Source organism: Polyodon spathula, chromosome 19, assembly GCF_017654505.1.
Source record: "Polyodon spathula isolate WHYD16114869_AA chromosome 19, ASM1765450v1, whole genome shotgun sequence".
Taxonomy (NCBI): Eukaryota; Metazoa; Chordata; class Actinopteri; order Acipenseriformes; family Polyodontidae; genus Polyodon; species Polyodon spathula.
Genome location: NC_054552.1, coordinates 6,464,883 through 6,482,868, shown reverse-complemented (window position 1 = coordinate 6,482,868; position 17,986 = coordinate 6,464,883). Strand labels below are relative to the sequence as shown.

At 39.7% G+C, this 17,986-nt stretch overlaps 1 protein-coding gene across 5 annotated transcripts in view; it reads right to left on the bottom strand.

The window, feature by feature from the left end:
* Positions 1 to 17,986, bottom strand: part of LOC121295010 (DENN domain-containing protein 5A-like) — a 42,739-nt gene that overhangs the window by 4,897 nt on the left and 19,856 nt on the right. For 2 of the 5 annotated variants that reach the window (XM_041219279.1, XM_041219280.1), the window contains 16 exons: positions 17,412 to 17,599; positions 14,219 to 14,536; positions 11,789 to 12,010; positions 11,455 to 11,689; positions 9,439 to 9,589; positions 8,493 to 8,586; positions 7,022 to 7,153; positions 6,406 to 6,558; positions 6,077 to 6,164; positions 5,545 to 5,629; positions 3,656 to 3,784; positions 2,683 to 2,804; positions 2,264 to 2,409; positions 1,883 to 2,001; positions 1,181 to 1,362; positions 339 to 421 (listed from right to left, as the gene is read on the bottom strand). In XM_041219279.1, coding sequence (XP_041075213.1) covers positions 339 to 421; positions 1,181 to 1,362; positions 1,883 to 2,001; positions 2,264 to 2,409; positions 2,683 to 2,804; positions 3,656 to 3,784; positions 5,545 to 5,629; positions 6,077 to 6,164; positions 6,406 to 6,558; positions 7,022 to 7,153; positions 8,493 to 8,586; positions 9,439 to 9,589; positions 11,455 to 11,689; positions 11,789 to 12,010; positions 14,219 to 14,536; positions 17,412 to 17,599 — 2,447 coding nt within the window. Of the gene's footprint in view, positions 1 to 338; positions 422 to 1,180; positions 1,363 to 1,882; positions 2,002 to 2,263; positions 2,410 to 2,682; positions 2,805 to 3,655; positions 3,785 to 5,544; positions 5,630 to 6,076; positions 6,165 to 6,405; positions 6,559 to 7,021; positions 7,154 to 7,945; positions 8,054 to 8,492; positions 8,587 to 9,438; positions 9,590 to 10,108; positions 10,763 to 11,454; positions 11,690 to 11,788; positions 12,011 to 14,218; positions 14,537 to 17,411; positions 17,600 to 17,986 lie in introns of those variants that run through there. The other 3 variants (XM_041219277.1, XM_041219275.1, XM_041219276.1) reach the window with 3 other exon arrangements.

Below are 17,986 nucleotides of genomic sequence, written 5' to 3'. Positions count from 1 at the left end.
AGAATATACAGCATGTTCAGTTCCATCCAAAAACCCAAAGTAAAACACCCAGTTCTAAACATTAAAATCCAGAAGGTAAAATGCCACGATTGTGATATTGGTTATTAAACAACATATTCTATCTGGAATTAACTAGCTAATGTACAAATTAACTAAGATTTGCTTATTTTCTAAAAGAGTGTGCAGATATTCTGATTAAAGTTATTCCCTGCAATGTGTTTTAAGTCCAAAATGTGAAGATAATGTGTTGAATCTCACTTTGCTATGGTAGCAAATCTCTATTTCATTTTGATTCTGAGTGTGAAGTGTTGCTGCTTCACTAGGTTTGTGTAACTCACCTCTTTCTCTGGTTTATGGAAATGCTTGACAATCCCATTGATCGCTTCACCCACACACTCCTGGATCTGCCCTGTATTTAACTCTGCAACAGGAGAGAACACTCCTCAAAATAGTGTGCTTAGTTGTAATTTAGTTAACATTCCTAATTCAAAAGATACATCTTCAGGTTGATAAAAAGGTAATCCTACACTTTAACGAATGCTTCAACCTGAAAGATGCTTTTGATTTCCAATTTATAGCCATGTTATCCAAATACATATTCAGTAATATCCATTCCAAACATGACACTGCTGAAAAAATATAGCTTTGAACTTAGTTGTTTACCTAGTTTTATCAGCTCTTTGTATTGGACTAATGCCACATAACTCCACATTTTATACAAATAATTGATATTATTCATTCCCAATCAGTAAATATACATTTTATACCCTTTGTTAAAAACAGCTCTTAAGTAACTATAACAATTTGAATGGAAAATAAATAAAAATAAATATGAACTCAAATGTAACTTCTGATTAACCTTATCTATACAAGGTAACTTGCAAGCAACTTTTGGAAACTACTTGCAGTAGGTAGCATTTCCAGTCGTTCTCCCCGTGCTGCACCAATAATTTGTTCATTCTGTTTCTTGAAGTTTGCACATTATGAAAATTGCTTAGATGCCTAACATTTTTTTGCAAATCTGCCCGGAAAAGTTGCCAGAAAGTTGCCTTGGGTATTACAACTGTGGCATGTGAGTTCACACAAACAAAAATGCAATTACATGAGATCACCTCATCACTGCAAATATGTGTCGATTTGCATGCAGTGTTTGGTTGAGATGCTGTGCATTGCTGCTTACTTGGTTTGCTGTTTGGTGAGATAGTAACAAATCTCCTGATCATGCTGGGGGACTGCTGCAGGGGTGGTGTCCGACACAGCCGCTCATCACTCTCGGTGCCGGGGGTTACAAGCTCTCCCACCAGGATTCTCTCCAGACTTCCATCGTCCACTCCCTTCCCAAGCCACCTCCCACACGGAAACCTGAAAACACACAAGAAGATGTCAGAGCCGGATTCTCCCTGTGGAGCCCCAGACAAGATCTACAACTTAGCGCAACCAGGATTCAAGCCAGCAAGCTCTCAATTGCATGACCCATCCTGCATGACTCATAAACACAGTAGTATGCACATGATAAAGGACCCTTTATTATTATTATTATTATTATTATTATTATTATTATTTGTATATTTAACAGACACCTTTATCCAAGGCTACTTACAGAGACTAGGGTGTGTGAACTATGCATCAGCTGCAGAGTCACTTACAACAACGTCTCGCCCGAAAGACAGAGCACAAAGAGGTTAAGTGACTTGCTCAGGGGATTACAATCAGCCAATGGCTGAGTTGGCATTTGAACCAGGGACCTTCTGGTTACAAGCCCTTTTCTTTAACCACTGGACCACACCGTCTCCGTTATCGTGCTACATTTGAAGTGATGTTATAAAATAGTGTAATAACCTGTTGTATTAAAACTACTGTACCATCACGTAGCAATACTCACTTGTATGCGTGTCCAGTTATTTCATTCCTGACCATGACCCATTCTACCAGCCACTTAGCATAGATCCCTGAGTTATCATGTCCAATCTGTATTGTTGTCAGTTTCCCAAGGTTTTGGCACTAAAAAAAAAAACATTTAATAAAAGACGAATTAAAAATGTTGTAATTAGATGTGCAGTTTCATATTGTGTTTTATATTGATTTAGCTTTAAATTCACATACAATAACAGAATTTGCTCTACAATCATTTAAATGCAGTCACTCCTGAGTCCTCTGAACTGAGACAAAAAAAAAACACTTCCCACGGCATCAGACTTTGCACAGTTCTCACAAAAGCTCAGTTCTGTGGCATTTATCAATAAAGCACTGTGCCTCAGACTACCTCAAAGGTCATCTCCAGGTTGTTTTTGGGGATCTGCAGGACTCCCGTCTCAGACAGCTCTCCGGAGATACAGATCCAGGGGTTGGCTGTAAACATGGAGCCTCCCAGCTTCTTGCTGGGAATAATTAGCACATGGTATGGGATCACTGTGGAGCAAAGACAGCATGGTTAGCAGAATTCTTTCAAGTATTTCACTGAAAATAACAGATCATACCATGTTAATCTTTGTTTCATTTTTCAAGCAACCTTGATAACACTTTGGGCCCAGTTTTATTAATGTTTAAAAGGCATTTTAGGAAAATACAAATTCAATATGCAAAAAATACTTTTTTTCTTTAGTTTTGATCTGATTCACTCATCATCATTAATGACGAACCAAGACGGATGTTTCACGAAGCTGCCTGGTTGAGATCACTCACAGACTGTCGTGAAGACGTTGGTGAAACAGAAGTAGTCCACCGCGTTGAACGACAGGAGGTGGTACAGGAACTGCTCCTTCTCATCATCACAGCGCAGGAAGGCATAGCGTTTGTAGAGCTTCCTGAAACAAGAGGAACGCAAAGAAATGTAAAGAAACACAACACAGTACATAGAAACTTTTTATACCGAAATATTGAAAACAGTTGCTAAGAAATGATGATATTACAGAGCAAAGACACTTCGTGGCTGGCTTAGAAACGTCCTAAAACAAAGTTATTTCACGAGTATCTTTATGCACCTCGTGAGCTGTGACCCAGTGCAATGAACTGATCATGAATAAATAACTGCTGCAAGGATAACCATCATTTCTTTTTGATGATGAGTAGCAAAGACCACAACTCTATTTTAAAAGACATACCGGTAGCTGAAATTCATTTTTGAAATGTTAAATATACACCGTTAAGCAAGTTTAAAATAAAGCACTTCTGCTGCAGCAAGCTGGCTCTAATACAAAATACAGGCTATGCAGGAATATTACAGAGTGAAGTTTTGGATATTTGCTTTTGTAGGTTTGTAGTGGCAGCTAACAGATTACATGACAAGAAGTGTCTCTCTCGTCTTTTGCAGCCAAAAAAATATTTTGTATCGTTTGTAGCTTTTCACTCAAAAATTGCAATGCCAGAGCGTGTACTGCTAAGAATCTGGAGTCTGAGAAACAGGAGTCTCAAACAATTCCAGATTATTACAGCCACTGATGGTACATATCTCCATTCCATTTACCAAATGCAGTAATTAAAGTGAATGGCAATCACATGGTTTTAATGTGTGTTGCTCTTGCATTATTTAGATAGAGTGGATAAGCTGTCAGTATAAAAAGAAGACAATGGGCTAGACTACTCCAAATTGCTATTAGCACCCAATAAAAAGTCACTAAACCAGAAAATAACAAGTTAGGACCGCCTAGTTCCTCACCTTGTAAGCTCGTGGTCAGAGAGGAGCTGTTTGAGGTGTCTGGACAGCAGCTTCTTCTCCATGGAGAGCCGGACCCAGGCCCTGGCCTTCCCAACGTCTGTTTTGATCTCGCTGATATTCTGGATGTGCCTAGGAGGGAAAATATTCAGACAGTAAGGTAATCCATCACTCCACTTAATACAATATCATCCCAGTTCTGTCATTTCTAGCCTGGCTTGGGGAATTCTGCCAAGCGGGTGGAGGGCATTCATCCTGAAATGTAGGTAACTGAAAGAGGACACCAGGCACAGCAACGCTGTAGGAGCCTCTGAACAGGTGTGGCAAGGGCATCTCTCTCTCGCCACTGTTATCTAAACCAATCTGTGGAAATGTACATCTTATTAATAAAAAGAGGCTAAAGGACCAGTTTAACAAGACAGGCAGAGGGTTTTCTATTAGCTCCTTCCCAACACTCTTTATATTTAGAGGCTCCCCCTTATAACACCATAATTATAAAACCGTGCTACTTGTGTTTCACTTTACAACAAGTCTAAGAGTGTTACAGGGTTGGCATTTTACTCCCTAGACTTACACTGCCACATCTGTAGTAGTAAGTGAAATAACTCATTATTATTTCTTTTAAATATTACAAGTCCACCGAGAAGCCTCTTTATCTCTATATCTCTCAGCACAGGATGATCGTGACTATACTGTGAATAAGCAGACGGTCAAGCAGGTGCTCTAGTGAAGCTGAATCCTTGCTGAGATGGGCACTTCAAGGCATTGATTACTGAATCCTGCAGGGCTCGTGTTAATGAGGCTGGAAATAACGCAGTCACGTGAGTATTTTTTTTTTTAATCCTATATGTCAATTCAAACATCCACCCTGCTCATAATCGTTTTCTTATTTGTGTGTTGTAATTATTTTGCATTTGTTCTATTCTAGGAACTGAAATTTCTTAGCCATTCTAAACCTTAATGATATATACTGTAGGGGTAGAATTTACTCCAAAATGTCATTTTCACCAAAGAGAAAAACACCCTTTAATATTACGAAACTAGCAACACACAACTTATCAGAGTCCTGTAATGTGGGTAATGTGGCGTCCCTTTCAAAATGTTCTACATTAATATTTAAGTCTTTTTTATTCAGTACAGCAGCATCTGCAAAGTGATTGCATTAATATTTATGAAGAACATGTAAATGTTTACCCTAAAGGGAAGTTCAGATATTATTTCCTTTGTTGTTGTTGTTTTTTTTTTTTTTGCCTTGGGGACGTGTTTCAGTAGAAGGGACATTTTCTTTGTATTATTGTTGCAGGAGATTTATGACCTGCATTTGCTGCTCTACAAATTGGTTATAAACATTCTGAATCCCTCTTTTAACACTGACCACAAGATGGCAGTATACAGCTAGCCTGTAGCAGTTCCTCCAGCAGAAGAAAAACTGGTTTAATAATCTGTAGCTCCCCTGTCTCTGACACTCTGTTTAAATCAATAGCTGGTAACCATTTTAAATCTGCATTTCTTTCCACCACCCATACTACTGTACTTAAGGGCTGTGACAATTTTTTCAGTGTGGTAATTATTCTGCCAAATTCAGGTTAAATTACATTCTTAAAAGGTTTCGGCTATACAAATGATAGGGGGTGGTGTTATTAGTGTATTAAGGCGTAACAATGCATGTTGAAAGTTTGCGTTTGCATGCTTTAAGTATATAAGGAAATGGTGGTTGCAGATTCCAATTTAGAGAGTTGGTGTGAACACAAATAAAAGAACATGCTGGTAGCCAGACTGTGTACCTTCTGGAATCATGCAGCTGCATGCTTTGAAATCAGCTGGGAATATTAAAGAACACTCAGGAGTATTCTTTCAAAACCTCCAGCCAGAGGGATCTAACCACCACTCACCTCATATCCTTTATGAGCGAGACCTTGAGCGGTGGCATTACAAGCCCAGTGTCGGATTTCCTCCTCTCAGGGTCATGGATGAGGCCTAAAGGACAGTAAAAAAAAAAAACAATGAAGCTTTATGTTGAACGTTACCCAGGCGGTGCAGGGAGGCTGACTCCAATGTGTTTGGTGTGAGATTCGTTGCTCTCTCGTCTCCACATGGCCAGCTGGTCCCTATTGAATGCAAATGCTCATACCCTCTGTGTATTTCAATAGAAAACGCACTGATGAATAATTTGCTTTTTTCTTGATAGTGTAGGTGTTCAAAGAAAGAACTATATAAGGCTGTGCATTGCTTGATCCTTTTAAATGATACATGAATGCAGATCAATAACATGTGTAGCAGTGAAAGGAGATTGCAGGGTTGTGATTTATTTTAATGGCCATTTTTTGATTTATTAATTATTAACAGCTAGCTTATGGTCAGCTTATATACACTTACCGATTTAAAACAGTTAATTTATAAAAGACAAAAAGCCTCCATCCATACCTGAGGTACACAAGCCCAATGAAATGGCTTCTTTATTCTCTTTGCTTTCTTGATAATGTAACATGTGGGACCACAAGGCAGATTTACCCTAGGAGATACAAAGAAATGAACACTTTTATGAAAAAAACATATATTTGTATATATACAAAATCAGCTGAAATCTAGCACACCACCAAAAGATTTTATAAATGTTTGTTCCCATAAATAAAATAAAAAAATAATTATGAATTTAGTTTTAGATACAAACACAGAATAGAAAGCTGTTGGTTTTTCTTGAACCCAGCACAGCAGCACACCTCAAGGCCAAAGGCAATGCATTTGACTCTTACCTGTTTGACCTGCAGCCCATGGCTCCATATCCTCTCCAGCAGATCACACAGGCTGGCTATGAGTGTGTTCTCCTCCACCCCTGTAATATTGACCTCCCCGTGCCCCAGCTCCACTGCTTCCCGACCCATTTTCTCAACCAGCATCCTCTTTGTCTGCGAGAGAGAAGAGCTGTCTGAAAACACTGCATTGCAACTCATCCATCAAGCTTTGGGTCGGCTCACTCCTTCCTGTTTTGAGAACCTTGCTCTTGGAATTCATTAACAGATTCTTGTGTTACTCCTGTCTTAGAACAACCCTCATAAAAAGACTCTCAAGACATGATTGTAATTACTAATAATTGTAAGCTTTTGGTTTCTTGCTTTACTGTTGTGTAGCTTTGCACTGACTAATTATGTTGTTTTATAGTTTGTTTCGAGACCAACACCTCTACCATAAGCCCAGATGGAAATCTGCTTATATGCTCTACAGAGCTACATTCTATAACAAATTCCACATGGTCTCCATAGCATCATGCTAGGGGCAGTGTAATGCTAATTCATCTATACCCCACTGTAGAAGGTCATATTTACCAACTAGACACAAAGGACTTGCAGCACAGTTCGACAGATTAAATACCTTGTTTCTGCACTCCTTCAGCAAACCCTCCACAAACTTCCAGTTGGTCTGAGCAATCACAGAGGGGGAGAGGTTGGACAGCTTTGGTTGGCGAATTGTAGTTCCCAGGTTTCTTGCTTCTTGAACGTACTTCTGCAATTACAGTTCACAATTTGAGCATTACAGGTTACGTAAAGGACACAGAGAAAGTAGTGTAGGATTGACATTTTGCAACAATATAAAATCCCATTGAAGAATCGAATGCATGTCAACCGTAACGTGTATATAGGAACATCTTATCAACATAACTATACATATTTAAGATTCACTGGCTTTTTGTTAAGCTCTGTGTCCTTCACAAACGCATCCTGCACAAATCAACAAGCGAGATCAATTTAATGTATTCAGCTTCAGTGGTTCACACTATGGGTGATGTGTGTTCCATACCCCTTGCCTTTCCAACACTAAATGAGAGCACGACTCCTGCTGTCTTTAAATCAACAGAGGCTCCACAGGAATGGATTGAGGGCTTTGTCGTGACAGCACCTCAGGTAAGCAGCAGCCAGGATGGTACATCTGAACTGCAATAATACCTATTTCCATTTCACCCTTTCAGCATCAAATAACAGTACAGTCAAAGGAATACCCAAGACCAGTGTGCAGGTCTTCTGTGTGGAGTGGATCTGGAAACTGGTATAGTATTAGAAGTTAAATAGTGGTATACACTGTGAAAAGCAATGTTGATAACAATAATCTTAAAAAATAAAAAAAATCATCTTAAATGTATTTTAATACATTTAACTTTTCTCTGGTGCAGCTCTACAGTATCAAAATGTAATGCCCTTTTGCAAGGCATTAAATGCACTCAGTACAAACAGCTATACACAATACAAGAGCATTCACTATTGACCTTGACAACAATGCAGGTTCTGCCCCAGGACCTACCAGATCAAACTGTGACACAGATTGTACTGATGGCCTGAGAGGATGCTCATGCCAGTCCCATTCTAAATGCAACAGCAAGGGCAGCTCCGAGATTAGACAATCCTCATGCTTGAGGTTTTAAGGAGGGATGAGAAAAAAAAGAGCCAATGTAATGGAAAAGAAAAAAAAGTATAACATAGCACATGCAAAGACTGTGCAAGTACAACAAGAAGAATAAAGCAAGCAAGCAATCCAACAAGCAAAATAACTAACAGGGCTGTACAAATTGAAGTAGAATTAAGAAGCAAAGGAAAAAAGAAACAAGCTGTTTTTGTAAGTGGTGGGTTCAGGATTTAGTGTTGAAATGCAGCATTCATTTTACTGTCATACAGGGGGTTGAAAAACTACTGGTCCATAGAATATTTTAAGTGGATGCAAGGAATGTAAAACAGGAGATTACAAACCAGCTATCAGTGACCGGCACGGTGAACAGAGCCTCTCTAATCTGTGCAGAATGCTGACAAGGTGTTGGATTAGGTGCTGCATTGGCAACCACTACTGTGCCTACCTCTCTCTGATCATTGTCCAGGTACAGGTGTTCAGCATGCTGCTTCTGTCTGTCCCTCCTCCTCCACTGCGCAGGAGCGCTTCTCTTTGCCCATCTGACACGCATAAAGAGAAACACATCCCCGCATTATTATACTGCAGGAGCATGCAGAAGCAAGACTGTTGCAAACACCAAAACTATAACAGCAACGCTACACAAAGTACAGTATAAACCAGACAACACACATTTGGTTTGCATTTTAATCATCTGATGGGTTGTTACGAAACGATGTGCCCTTCGTACTAAACATTCAGGACAGTTTTAAGGAATGCTTTGTTAAGTACTGTTTTTTAGAGCCAGTTTGGTTAATTAAACTGTTTTACAGCAGGTTAGAAGTATAGTGTATTTTTGTTATACTTCTGTTATTGTTTTCAGCATGGGCCACAGTCTGAAAAAAGACAAATAGAAAAGTGGCTGCACCAGCTAGCCCCACTTGCAAACAATTAAATGTAATGCAAACCTGGATAGCCTCAATAGATAACTGTATTACAAACAGGTGCTGGAGTGCTTAATATCTGTCTTAAAGGCAATGCTTTGTTTTTATTAATTATTATCTATTAAAGTTTTGGTTCCACTTATTGCATTTACATCAATCTGCTGAATTGTCAGACAGGAAGGGAACGCGGGGGGGGGGGAATCTAGACTCTACCGTGGAATCTAGACAAAAAAAAACAAGGATACAAAATAAATGAAAACAAATGCCTTGTAGGGTCACTGTGCCTAATAATATAAACATGCATCTCCATATAAAGTTTTCTTGGAGACCGCTGTGCATGCCAGTGATCCTCTAAAATGCCATCAGTGGCATTACAGAACACATCTGCGCTCTTCTCAGTAATTAATTCACTGACTTCCATTCCACTTCCAGGATTAACAGTTTTCTTTCTTGCAGATCCCTCTGACTTACTTGTTGCTGGTCGGTCCTGCAGACAGTACATCAGACTGCAGTTTGGGGAAGAATCCATGTTCATATCTCCCCTGCCCAATCTTCATGTCCAGGAGATGTGGATGCAGCGCAGTGTGATCAATCTTTGCCAACCTCATTTCTATGGCTTTTTCTGTTAAGCAAATAACACAATAACTGTAATCACAAATTCACAACCAGAAAATTATAGTTTCTTCAAAATGTTTCACACCCATGCAGGACACATTACCCTGTTAGTAATTCTCAAAAAAAGATGCATTTTCTCTCAAGAGCACTAAAAATATAATACTCTTCAGTATGTAAGAATATTTCATTCAAACCTAAAGAACGACTGATCTATTCAAAATTGTATCTAATAAGCGTATAAAATATTTTTGTCCAGTGATATTACAAAATATGACTATACTATTAATATGAATGGATTCAATCCAAAAATACAGTGTCTGTGGTATAAATGTGTTATAAAAATATTACTGAATGCTAACATAAGTATTTTGGGGGGCTTGTTTTTGCAGGGGTGTGTTTGGAAGCTTGACTGAATTGCAGAACAGAGAATTAACACAGGCCACAAAGTGTTCTGGTTTAAAGTCTGAAGTTCCCTCATGAAGAGGCAATGCATCTTTAAGGATTGAACAGTTAGTAATATGCATGCCTGCAGTGCATTCTTAGCTCGACTCCCTGGGGGTAAACCGTCCATCGGCACCATTTAAAGCATTGGCATACTGCGTGTGCAGTGTGTGTTCTCTGCTTTCAGGACTCTCAATTATCGGGTTGAAACGTTGCTCTGTGCTGCCTTGTGCACCATCAAATTATCTGGAAAATCTGAAATGATTACATCTAATCACCCAGACAGCATGATGATCCTAGTAAGCAAAATCAACACTACAGTCCTCTATCCATTTATAATGCAATTAAGAGTTCCTTACAGATTAATGTTATGGAATAACCTGCTCTAACATCTTGTTCCTTTCTTTGATTATAGCTGCTAAAGGTTAAGGCTACAGGTGGCATAGAATGGACTATATATTTTAATAATTTGAGTACTCTCTGTTGACTTGCAGTCCAGGTGAATTCAGACAGTCTTCACTTATAGTTGATCATTTAAATCCTCAACACGGAAACCACTACTTTGAAATCTGTTGATAAAATGCACGGCAGCTTAGCACAAATAAAAACCACCACCCAGGTATATAAGCAAATTAAAATATATAATTACTAAGATGAGCCTTATAGTTCTCCAATCCAATAGGATGGGGTACAGGGGCTATCAGATCAATATTCTCAAACCTCCTTTTAAGAAGCACATCTGAAAACAGCAATGGGATACAACGGTGAATCACTCACAAAACAGCAAAATTTCTTTTGAAATACATGTACAAGGACTTCTTCTAACTAGATACAGCATCCTGTGGGTTATTTAGGGCTTGCATGTTGCCTGCACATTCCCTTCAGAATCAGACCCACGGTGTCTAATTTGATTAACCCTCTGTGGTACAAACAGTCTCAATATATGCAACTGAAAAATGTTTAAATTATGAATTTGTATTACTTTAGGTTTGGGCAACAACACAACTTGATAATGTTGTGAAACATACATTGTGTGTACAAAATTACAAAAAATAAAGAGAAAGGGCAGTAAAAATACAATATTATTACAATAGTTTTTTTTCTTAAAATGATAAATTTTGTCCGAAACAAGCAACTCATTTGGGCTAGAAACTTATTTCTATTCAAATGTAACAAATAACACAATGGGTTTATTTACTGACATTGTTCAGTTGCATTTTTACTTCATAATCTCAAAACCACGCAGACAAGTACAGAAAATAGCTGTCCATGCTTCACAAAAAGGCACCAGTGGAAATATAGGACGTACATAGAGGCAAAACAAAGAGTGCTTTTCCGAATTTTCTGCAATAAAATAAGAAGTAAAAAACACTCAAACAGGCAATGCCAAGGCCTTCAAAAGCATTTCCAGCACTCCAAAGACCTCTTTACCCGATTCGTCTATCGCTGTGCACTTCTGGTACATTGAGGTCCGCAGCGTCGGGGTCCTGACGTTCAGCATGCGGATCTTATCCACTCTCGAGTCAAAGACCTTCATGATGGGGTCCTTATCCTCGTCATCATGGCCCATGATTTTCATGTCGATGAAGGAAGCAAACATCTGTGTCTCGAGGAACCTGGAGAGGAAAGGCAGGTACGGCTCGGGCTGATCAGACAGGAAGGAGGCCTAAGGGACGAAGCAAGATTACAGGTCAAGGACTTGTTTAGACTGCACTTACAGATCTCTTGATCTACCTCCTCCTACTATATATTTTAGAAAACGTACTTTATCGAAGTTTTGCATCTGCTCCCTGTTGCTGAACCAGGACTCCTTGTCCTGACTGGACTGGATCACAAACACCTCGTAATCCGCAAACATCTGGGTGAATCGGTTGGCAAAGACCTCTCGCAGCTGGATGTTGAGCTGGTGCGCCCGGAGCTCCTCCTCGTCACACTGCACTTTCAGGTCCTTGTTGCTGCTCGCCTCCTCCTCGTCCCTCAGCTCAAGCTGCGCAGACAAAGCCTTGTGAGCTCCCTCAAGAAGAGCGGGACCCGTCTCATGCACTCGAGAGTTACACTTACAGAACAAGACAGTGGAAAAGCAGGGCTTCCGTGCTGGAAATGTGTGCACTTACTGAAGCACACTGACATACTTACAGCAACTTCACAGTCAGAAGTGGGTGTTTCTACAGGGCAATGACTGTTATTAGTTAGAAATCTTAGGCTGGTAAGATTCGCAAAGAACAAATGATTTATAGTTGTCACAATACAATTCCTAAATGGAATGCAAGGTCACTTATCAGAATTGGTAAATATATCATCGGATTAGTAATACAAGGAAACTTTACAGTCATAAAGCTGCTGTTTACGTCAGCCCTGTGAGGCACAGGTGACAAACAGATCCAGAATTCAAGCAAAAGCAGTTCATTCCTAAGCACAAACAATACAATTACAAAAAGCTGGCGAGTAACTGCATTTGTTTACAGCTTTGTGGGTGCAATGCTTTCATCGGATCAAAAGGCAAACTGGGCTGTAATTAAGTGCCATCATCGATTCTCAATTTCATTGTACTTGTTTAGAGAAACGATTACAAAATAAATGCACTTGTTCTACGCATCAGTGATTTATCACCCAGGAGTCAGTGAAGAATGGGAAGGCAATCCGAACAACTCCAACTCCAAACTAGTTTAACGGAAGGCTATTCCATGCATTTATAATGCTCTGTGGCTTCCTACCTTCGATTAAAAAACATACATTTACTAAGCTGCTATTTATGCCCTCTCATTCTACTCTCTTTGTTAAATTTGAAGTAGTGACCTAAGTAGTGGGATATAACAGCTATAACATTTAAGGCTTTATGAACTTCAGTTTTTCCTGTTTCCTCGTTAAGCGTGCTTGGGCTTGTGTACTCTTGTTAGGTTCACTTCACAAGAAGTATCCAGGGACCATTTACCTTCTAGAAAGGAATCGGTATTCTAGGAAACAAGAGAACAACTCAAAATCAAAGGGAAAGGGACTGTCTGATTTTACCTTTCTCATCGTTTTACAGAGAGCACTGTGCAGTAGAGATACACAGTAGCAATTTTCTTCAATGTCTGGTGATGACTAAAGAAAATGACAAAGACTATGTCATCATTATAATCTTGAATCAATTCATTCAAAATACATTATTGTGATAGAATATTTGAATTTTTTTAAAGCTTTTAGCGACCAAGGGCCAAAGTAAGATTGACATTGTTTTAAATGTTTGGTTTTTTTTGTCTTGTTACAACCTTGAATTACACAACTATCATCTACAAATGATAAGCTGGTAGCAGGATCTCCACTCACCTTTTTTGTATCTGTGACAGCTAACCTCTGTGACAATAAAATACATTTAACGTGAACTGATGTAAACCTGATTCTGTAATAGACTGCCTTTCTAAATCTAGAGTAAAGCTTCGCTCTCTGTTGCAGACAAACTAGAACAGCTCACCAAAGAGGAACACGCTCATTGGCATTCCTTCTGCAAACATTTGTGAGTCGCTGTGCAAAATTCTACAGTAAACCCAGGGAATCTTAGTTTCTACAACTCCAGGAATTGAATTGTGTTAGCCTCAATGAGGGTGCCACATTGAATCCAGCATTAATGAACAGTGAGAAAGCAAAACAAAGAATACTAGAAACATGGTTCTGAATCCTCCATAGCTGAGGAGACCACTGCCACTGTTAGCATGTTAATGGGATTAAAACCCTTTGCCCGTCTAGATTATATTATAAAAACTTTAGTTAACTGAAACCAGTTATGACTTAATTACTGTACAAGTCCCAGTAGATTCTTTATTTCAGGTTTTCAGTCTGGAAGCTTGATTACTGGGGACACCAGCCAAGCAAGTTGTCTGTATTGGTTTCATCAGAACAGCTGTTGGTAAGAGATTCATTAACCGAGGACCTGGCACAGCAAAGCAGAGTACTGCAGAATCAATTCACAAAACTGCCTTACAGCAAACCCAGACCTTAAAGTTTGCACATGTTTTAATAAGTACAGCAACTGCAACAAGAAAACAATTCTAGCAGCTTGTTTCAAGCCAACACAATTTGATTTCTGATGAAGTAAGAGTGTATAGGAAACCTTTGGAAGAACGTAGTAAACTGTCACCCAGGATTCGTTTTTTTAAAACTGAGCATGACTGTGGGACTATGTTACCGAGTGGCACAGCCACAAAGGTGAGCTTACCTTCTCTAAGCTGACACCAGTTCTTTTGACGAGAGCCTGCAGCCTGGCTATGGTCTCGTTTTCCTTCAGCAGGGCGCAGGAGTTCATAGGGGAGCCTGCAATGTTCCCGTTGCGCTTGTCAGATGCGATGTCCCTGGACCGGAGACCTTTCAGCTTGGAGGCACTTTCACTGCAGTGCAGGTTCCCTTCTGGAGGTATTCCAAAAGCCATCAAGACCTCGGAGATTTCCTGAATAAACTCCAGTTTGTTGGGAAACTGCGGCAAATCCTCGGGCAGTTCAATGAAGTGGTTGTCGACATCCACAAAACACAGGTTGGCCTGAAAAAAAGCATAGAAATAAAAGTCGTTGTCCTGCTGTACAATGCTTTTAAATCAAAACAAAACAAGAAGGTTACGTGTAGTTTGTTGAGAGAGGCACTAGGGGTCACTATGCACCTGAAAGCGGCATCCATCCACCCTCTGGCATCCTGAGAGAGCTTTGTGTTTTTCTTTCTTCGTGCAATTTTCTGTCCCTTTTATAAAACCAAGAATAAAATGGAAACCAAAAAATACGAACTCTAATTTGCTTAGCGTTCTCTGTTAATCCCTCATGGCACTGAATCCCTAATGTGGACACGGCATTAATGACATAACAGATTTACTGAATCCAATAGAAAAATGTTATGCTTGTCACAGGCTGTCAATAGTTGTACGTATCAAAGATTAACAGAATTACACAGCTCCAGACACTGCCTCAAAGACATGTCAATAAAAACAACATGGTCACTTTCTGCTGCAAGACAAACATGGATGCTCTTTTTCTCTATCTGCTGTGCTTCGTTTCTATTAGTCTGCATTTTATAGTTTTTTCTTTAAATTAAAACACAATGTTGCTTTCCAGTCTGTCAGCAAGATTTATTTTACAGCTCCATTCTCCAATCCTTCAGAATCTCTGTAGTGCAGCGGCATAGTCCCATAGTTGTAATATAAACATTCGGAGCAGACGGGATTGATTAGCATGGCCCAAACACACTGCTTTGGATTCTATTTGAGCTTGCACAATCGTTAAAGAGCAAAAGTTGTTTCTGTTCAATCGGTTTCTGTTTGGGCTGCACCGATTGCTACAGAAATGTCCATACAGAACACATCACATGCTTCTAGAGGCATGTCAGGAATCCTAAGGCTATGGGCAGCTGTGGATTGGTATATTTTGGCAGGGTGGGCATACAATATTAGATTTTTCTATTGAGGAAACTGAGCCCTTTTAAGTGAAACCTGAGCGCCAAGAGAGAACATTTACTGGCACATTAGGTTTAAGCAATCAAAGCAATCAAAAAAGCATCACAGTGCTTTCGTTGATTAGAAACAGGTGATTTAAATAACCGTATTTCCCCAAAAATGTATTCCTTTCCAAGGGCACTGGAACTAGGGGTGCTGGAGGTGCTGCAGCACCCCCTTGACTTTGCATGGCTTCTATCATATACAGGGGTTACAGTTTTGTTCAATGGCTTTCAGCACCCCCACTTTAAAAATCGTTCCAGTGCCACTGCTCCTTTCTCTCTGCAGGAACAGATACGCTTTGCAGTATTGTATATTCTTTTGGAACTAACGCAAGCAGGGAAATTAGGTTTTTATGGGTCTGTTTAATTTTCCCCTACTGACATTGGACTTTAACAATCTGGAAAACACTCAACATTTAAAAGCGTCTGCAAGTCTGCCTGGAAATGCAAAGAAATTTTAAAATCCAGCATAAAAACGTATGCATTTTAGGTCTCCCGAGTGCAGCATCCGGTAAAGGCACTCTGAATGGAGTGTAGGATGCACCCTATAGCCTGGAGGTCACTGGTTCGAGTCCAGGCTATTCCACTGCCAGGGTTGGTGCACAATTGGCCGAGAGTCTCCCGGGTGGGGCGGGCCTAGGTCAACCAGGTTTTCCTCGGCTCAACGTGCACCAGTAACCCCTGTAGACTGGCCAGGCGCCTGCAGGCCTGCCTGTAAGTTGCCCAGAGCTACGTGGTCCTCAAATGCTGTAGCTCTGAGATGGCTGCATGGCGGGCCTGCAGAGTGAAAAGAAGCGGACGGCTGACGGCACACATTTCGGAGGACGCGTGTGTCCGTCTTCGTCTCTCCAGAGTCAGCGCATTTTAAACAAGCAGCATAACAAAATTTTACAGTAATCCATTTTGACAGGGCAGAATGACTTGACTTCACAGGAATTTCTATAATGAAAAAAGCCTTGACTGTTTAGGAAAATCTCTTATTGTCACCAGTAATCAGAGTGAGAAGTTGTCAGGATTGCACATGTGTGAAACAGATATCTTGAGTAAGTTCCAAAGAGCAGAACTGAAACTGAGGCTTCTGGAGACACAAGTCTCAGACCAGGAATGATCTGCATAGCAGCGCAGTCCTCAATCTCTTTCATAGGTCTGTCATGAAAAGGTGAAGAAAAATAATATGACAACGCAAAAGACAAATACTTCATGTCAAAACCGTTGCTGTTTTTTTATTTTTTATTTTAAAACAGTATCTGTTCAGTGCTACCACTGTGGGGGCATATTTTTATTACAGTACTGACTTAACTGTTACATCTTGAAAGGAGAGGAAAAACACCTCTTCATTTTATAAAACTAGAAGCAAACAACAAAGTAATATAACCTCTTAAGCACTCTCTTGTAGTTTCTAATTTGACAAAGGCATTTTAATTAAAGGCTGAAGTAAATGCATGATATATATATATATATATATATATATATTATTATACGACGCCCCATATATATATCTATTATATATATATATAATATAAATATTATATATAAAATAGGCGTATTTTTAATTATTTTATAGGCAGCAGTGGTAAAGTTGAGCTGGAACTCGCACAATAGGCAATCTAAGTTACATGACTCACGTCTACAGCACAACTGTTTGATTCAGTCAGTATTCCTCTTGATACAATGAAAACACCCTTAAGAACTTCTTCCATTACAAACTATTTTTTTAAGATGGCTAAAAAATGCAGACAAGGACAACAGCCACAGTGCACGGACTACAACTGTGTGTAGAAATTACTTAAATGCATTACCTATCATATGCGTTACAAGAAGTTCGGTATACAAATTAAATGTTTATTCGTGTAATAATTCTTTAAGAAAATCAATAGTTAGGACAACACCGCTGATCTCCACTGATCTGTACAGCGTTAGTGACACCCTCTCACCTCCTGGGGGAGCTCCAGTTTGGACCTGTCGTCATGTCCGTTGGAGTGCAAGCCCATCATGTAAGGTACAGGGGCATCCAGGAAATGCAGGAGTGAGGCAGGGAGAATGGGAACGTAGACGTGCTGCCACTGGAATGGAAACATTAAAGCCGTGACGCTCTCCGCCACCGTCATCAATCTCTGGTAATCTGAAACAGAAACCTCACGCTGTTACTCACACCTGGTGGTGGTCACAGTTCACTGTGATATGACATGCTGGGTTCAGGAAGGGATACAGTCAAGGAACGAAAGTACAATCTGACTGCACGCAAATCACAATAGTTTTATGCTTCACAAAAAAAAAAACTGAAATTAGGTTGGAAAGTGTAATATTACAGTTTGAGATGGCTTGGAATTCTAACAGAACTAAAGTTGGCATCACATAAGTCTATGTTCTCAACAAAGTGGAACAAGGTAACCCTCAAATACCACAACTGACAAAGCCTTGATGGTTCCAACAACCTAATACCATTATACCAGTACTAGAAACACCATATTAAGTACCCCAAGAAGTTTGGATATTTGTTTTTTAAATG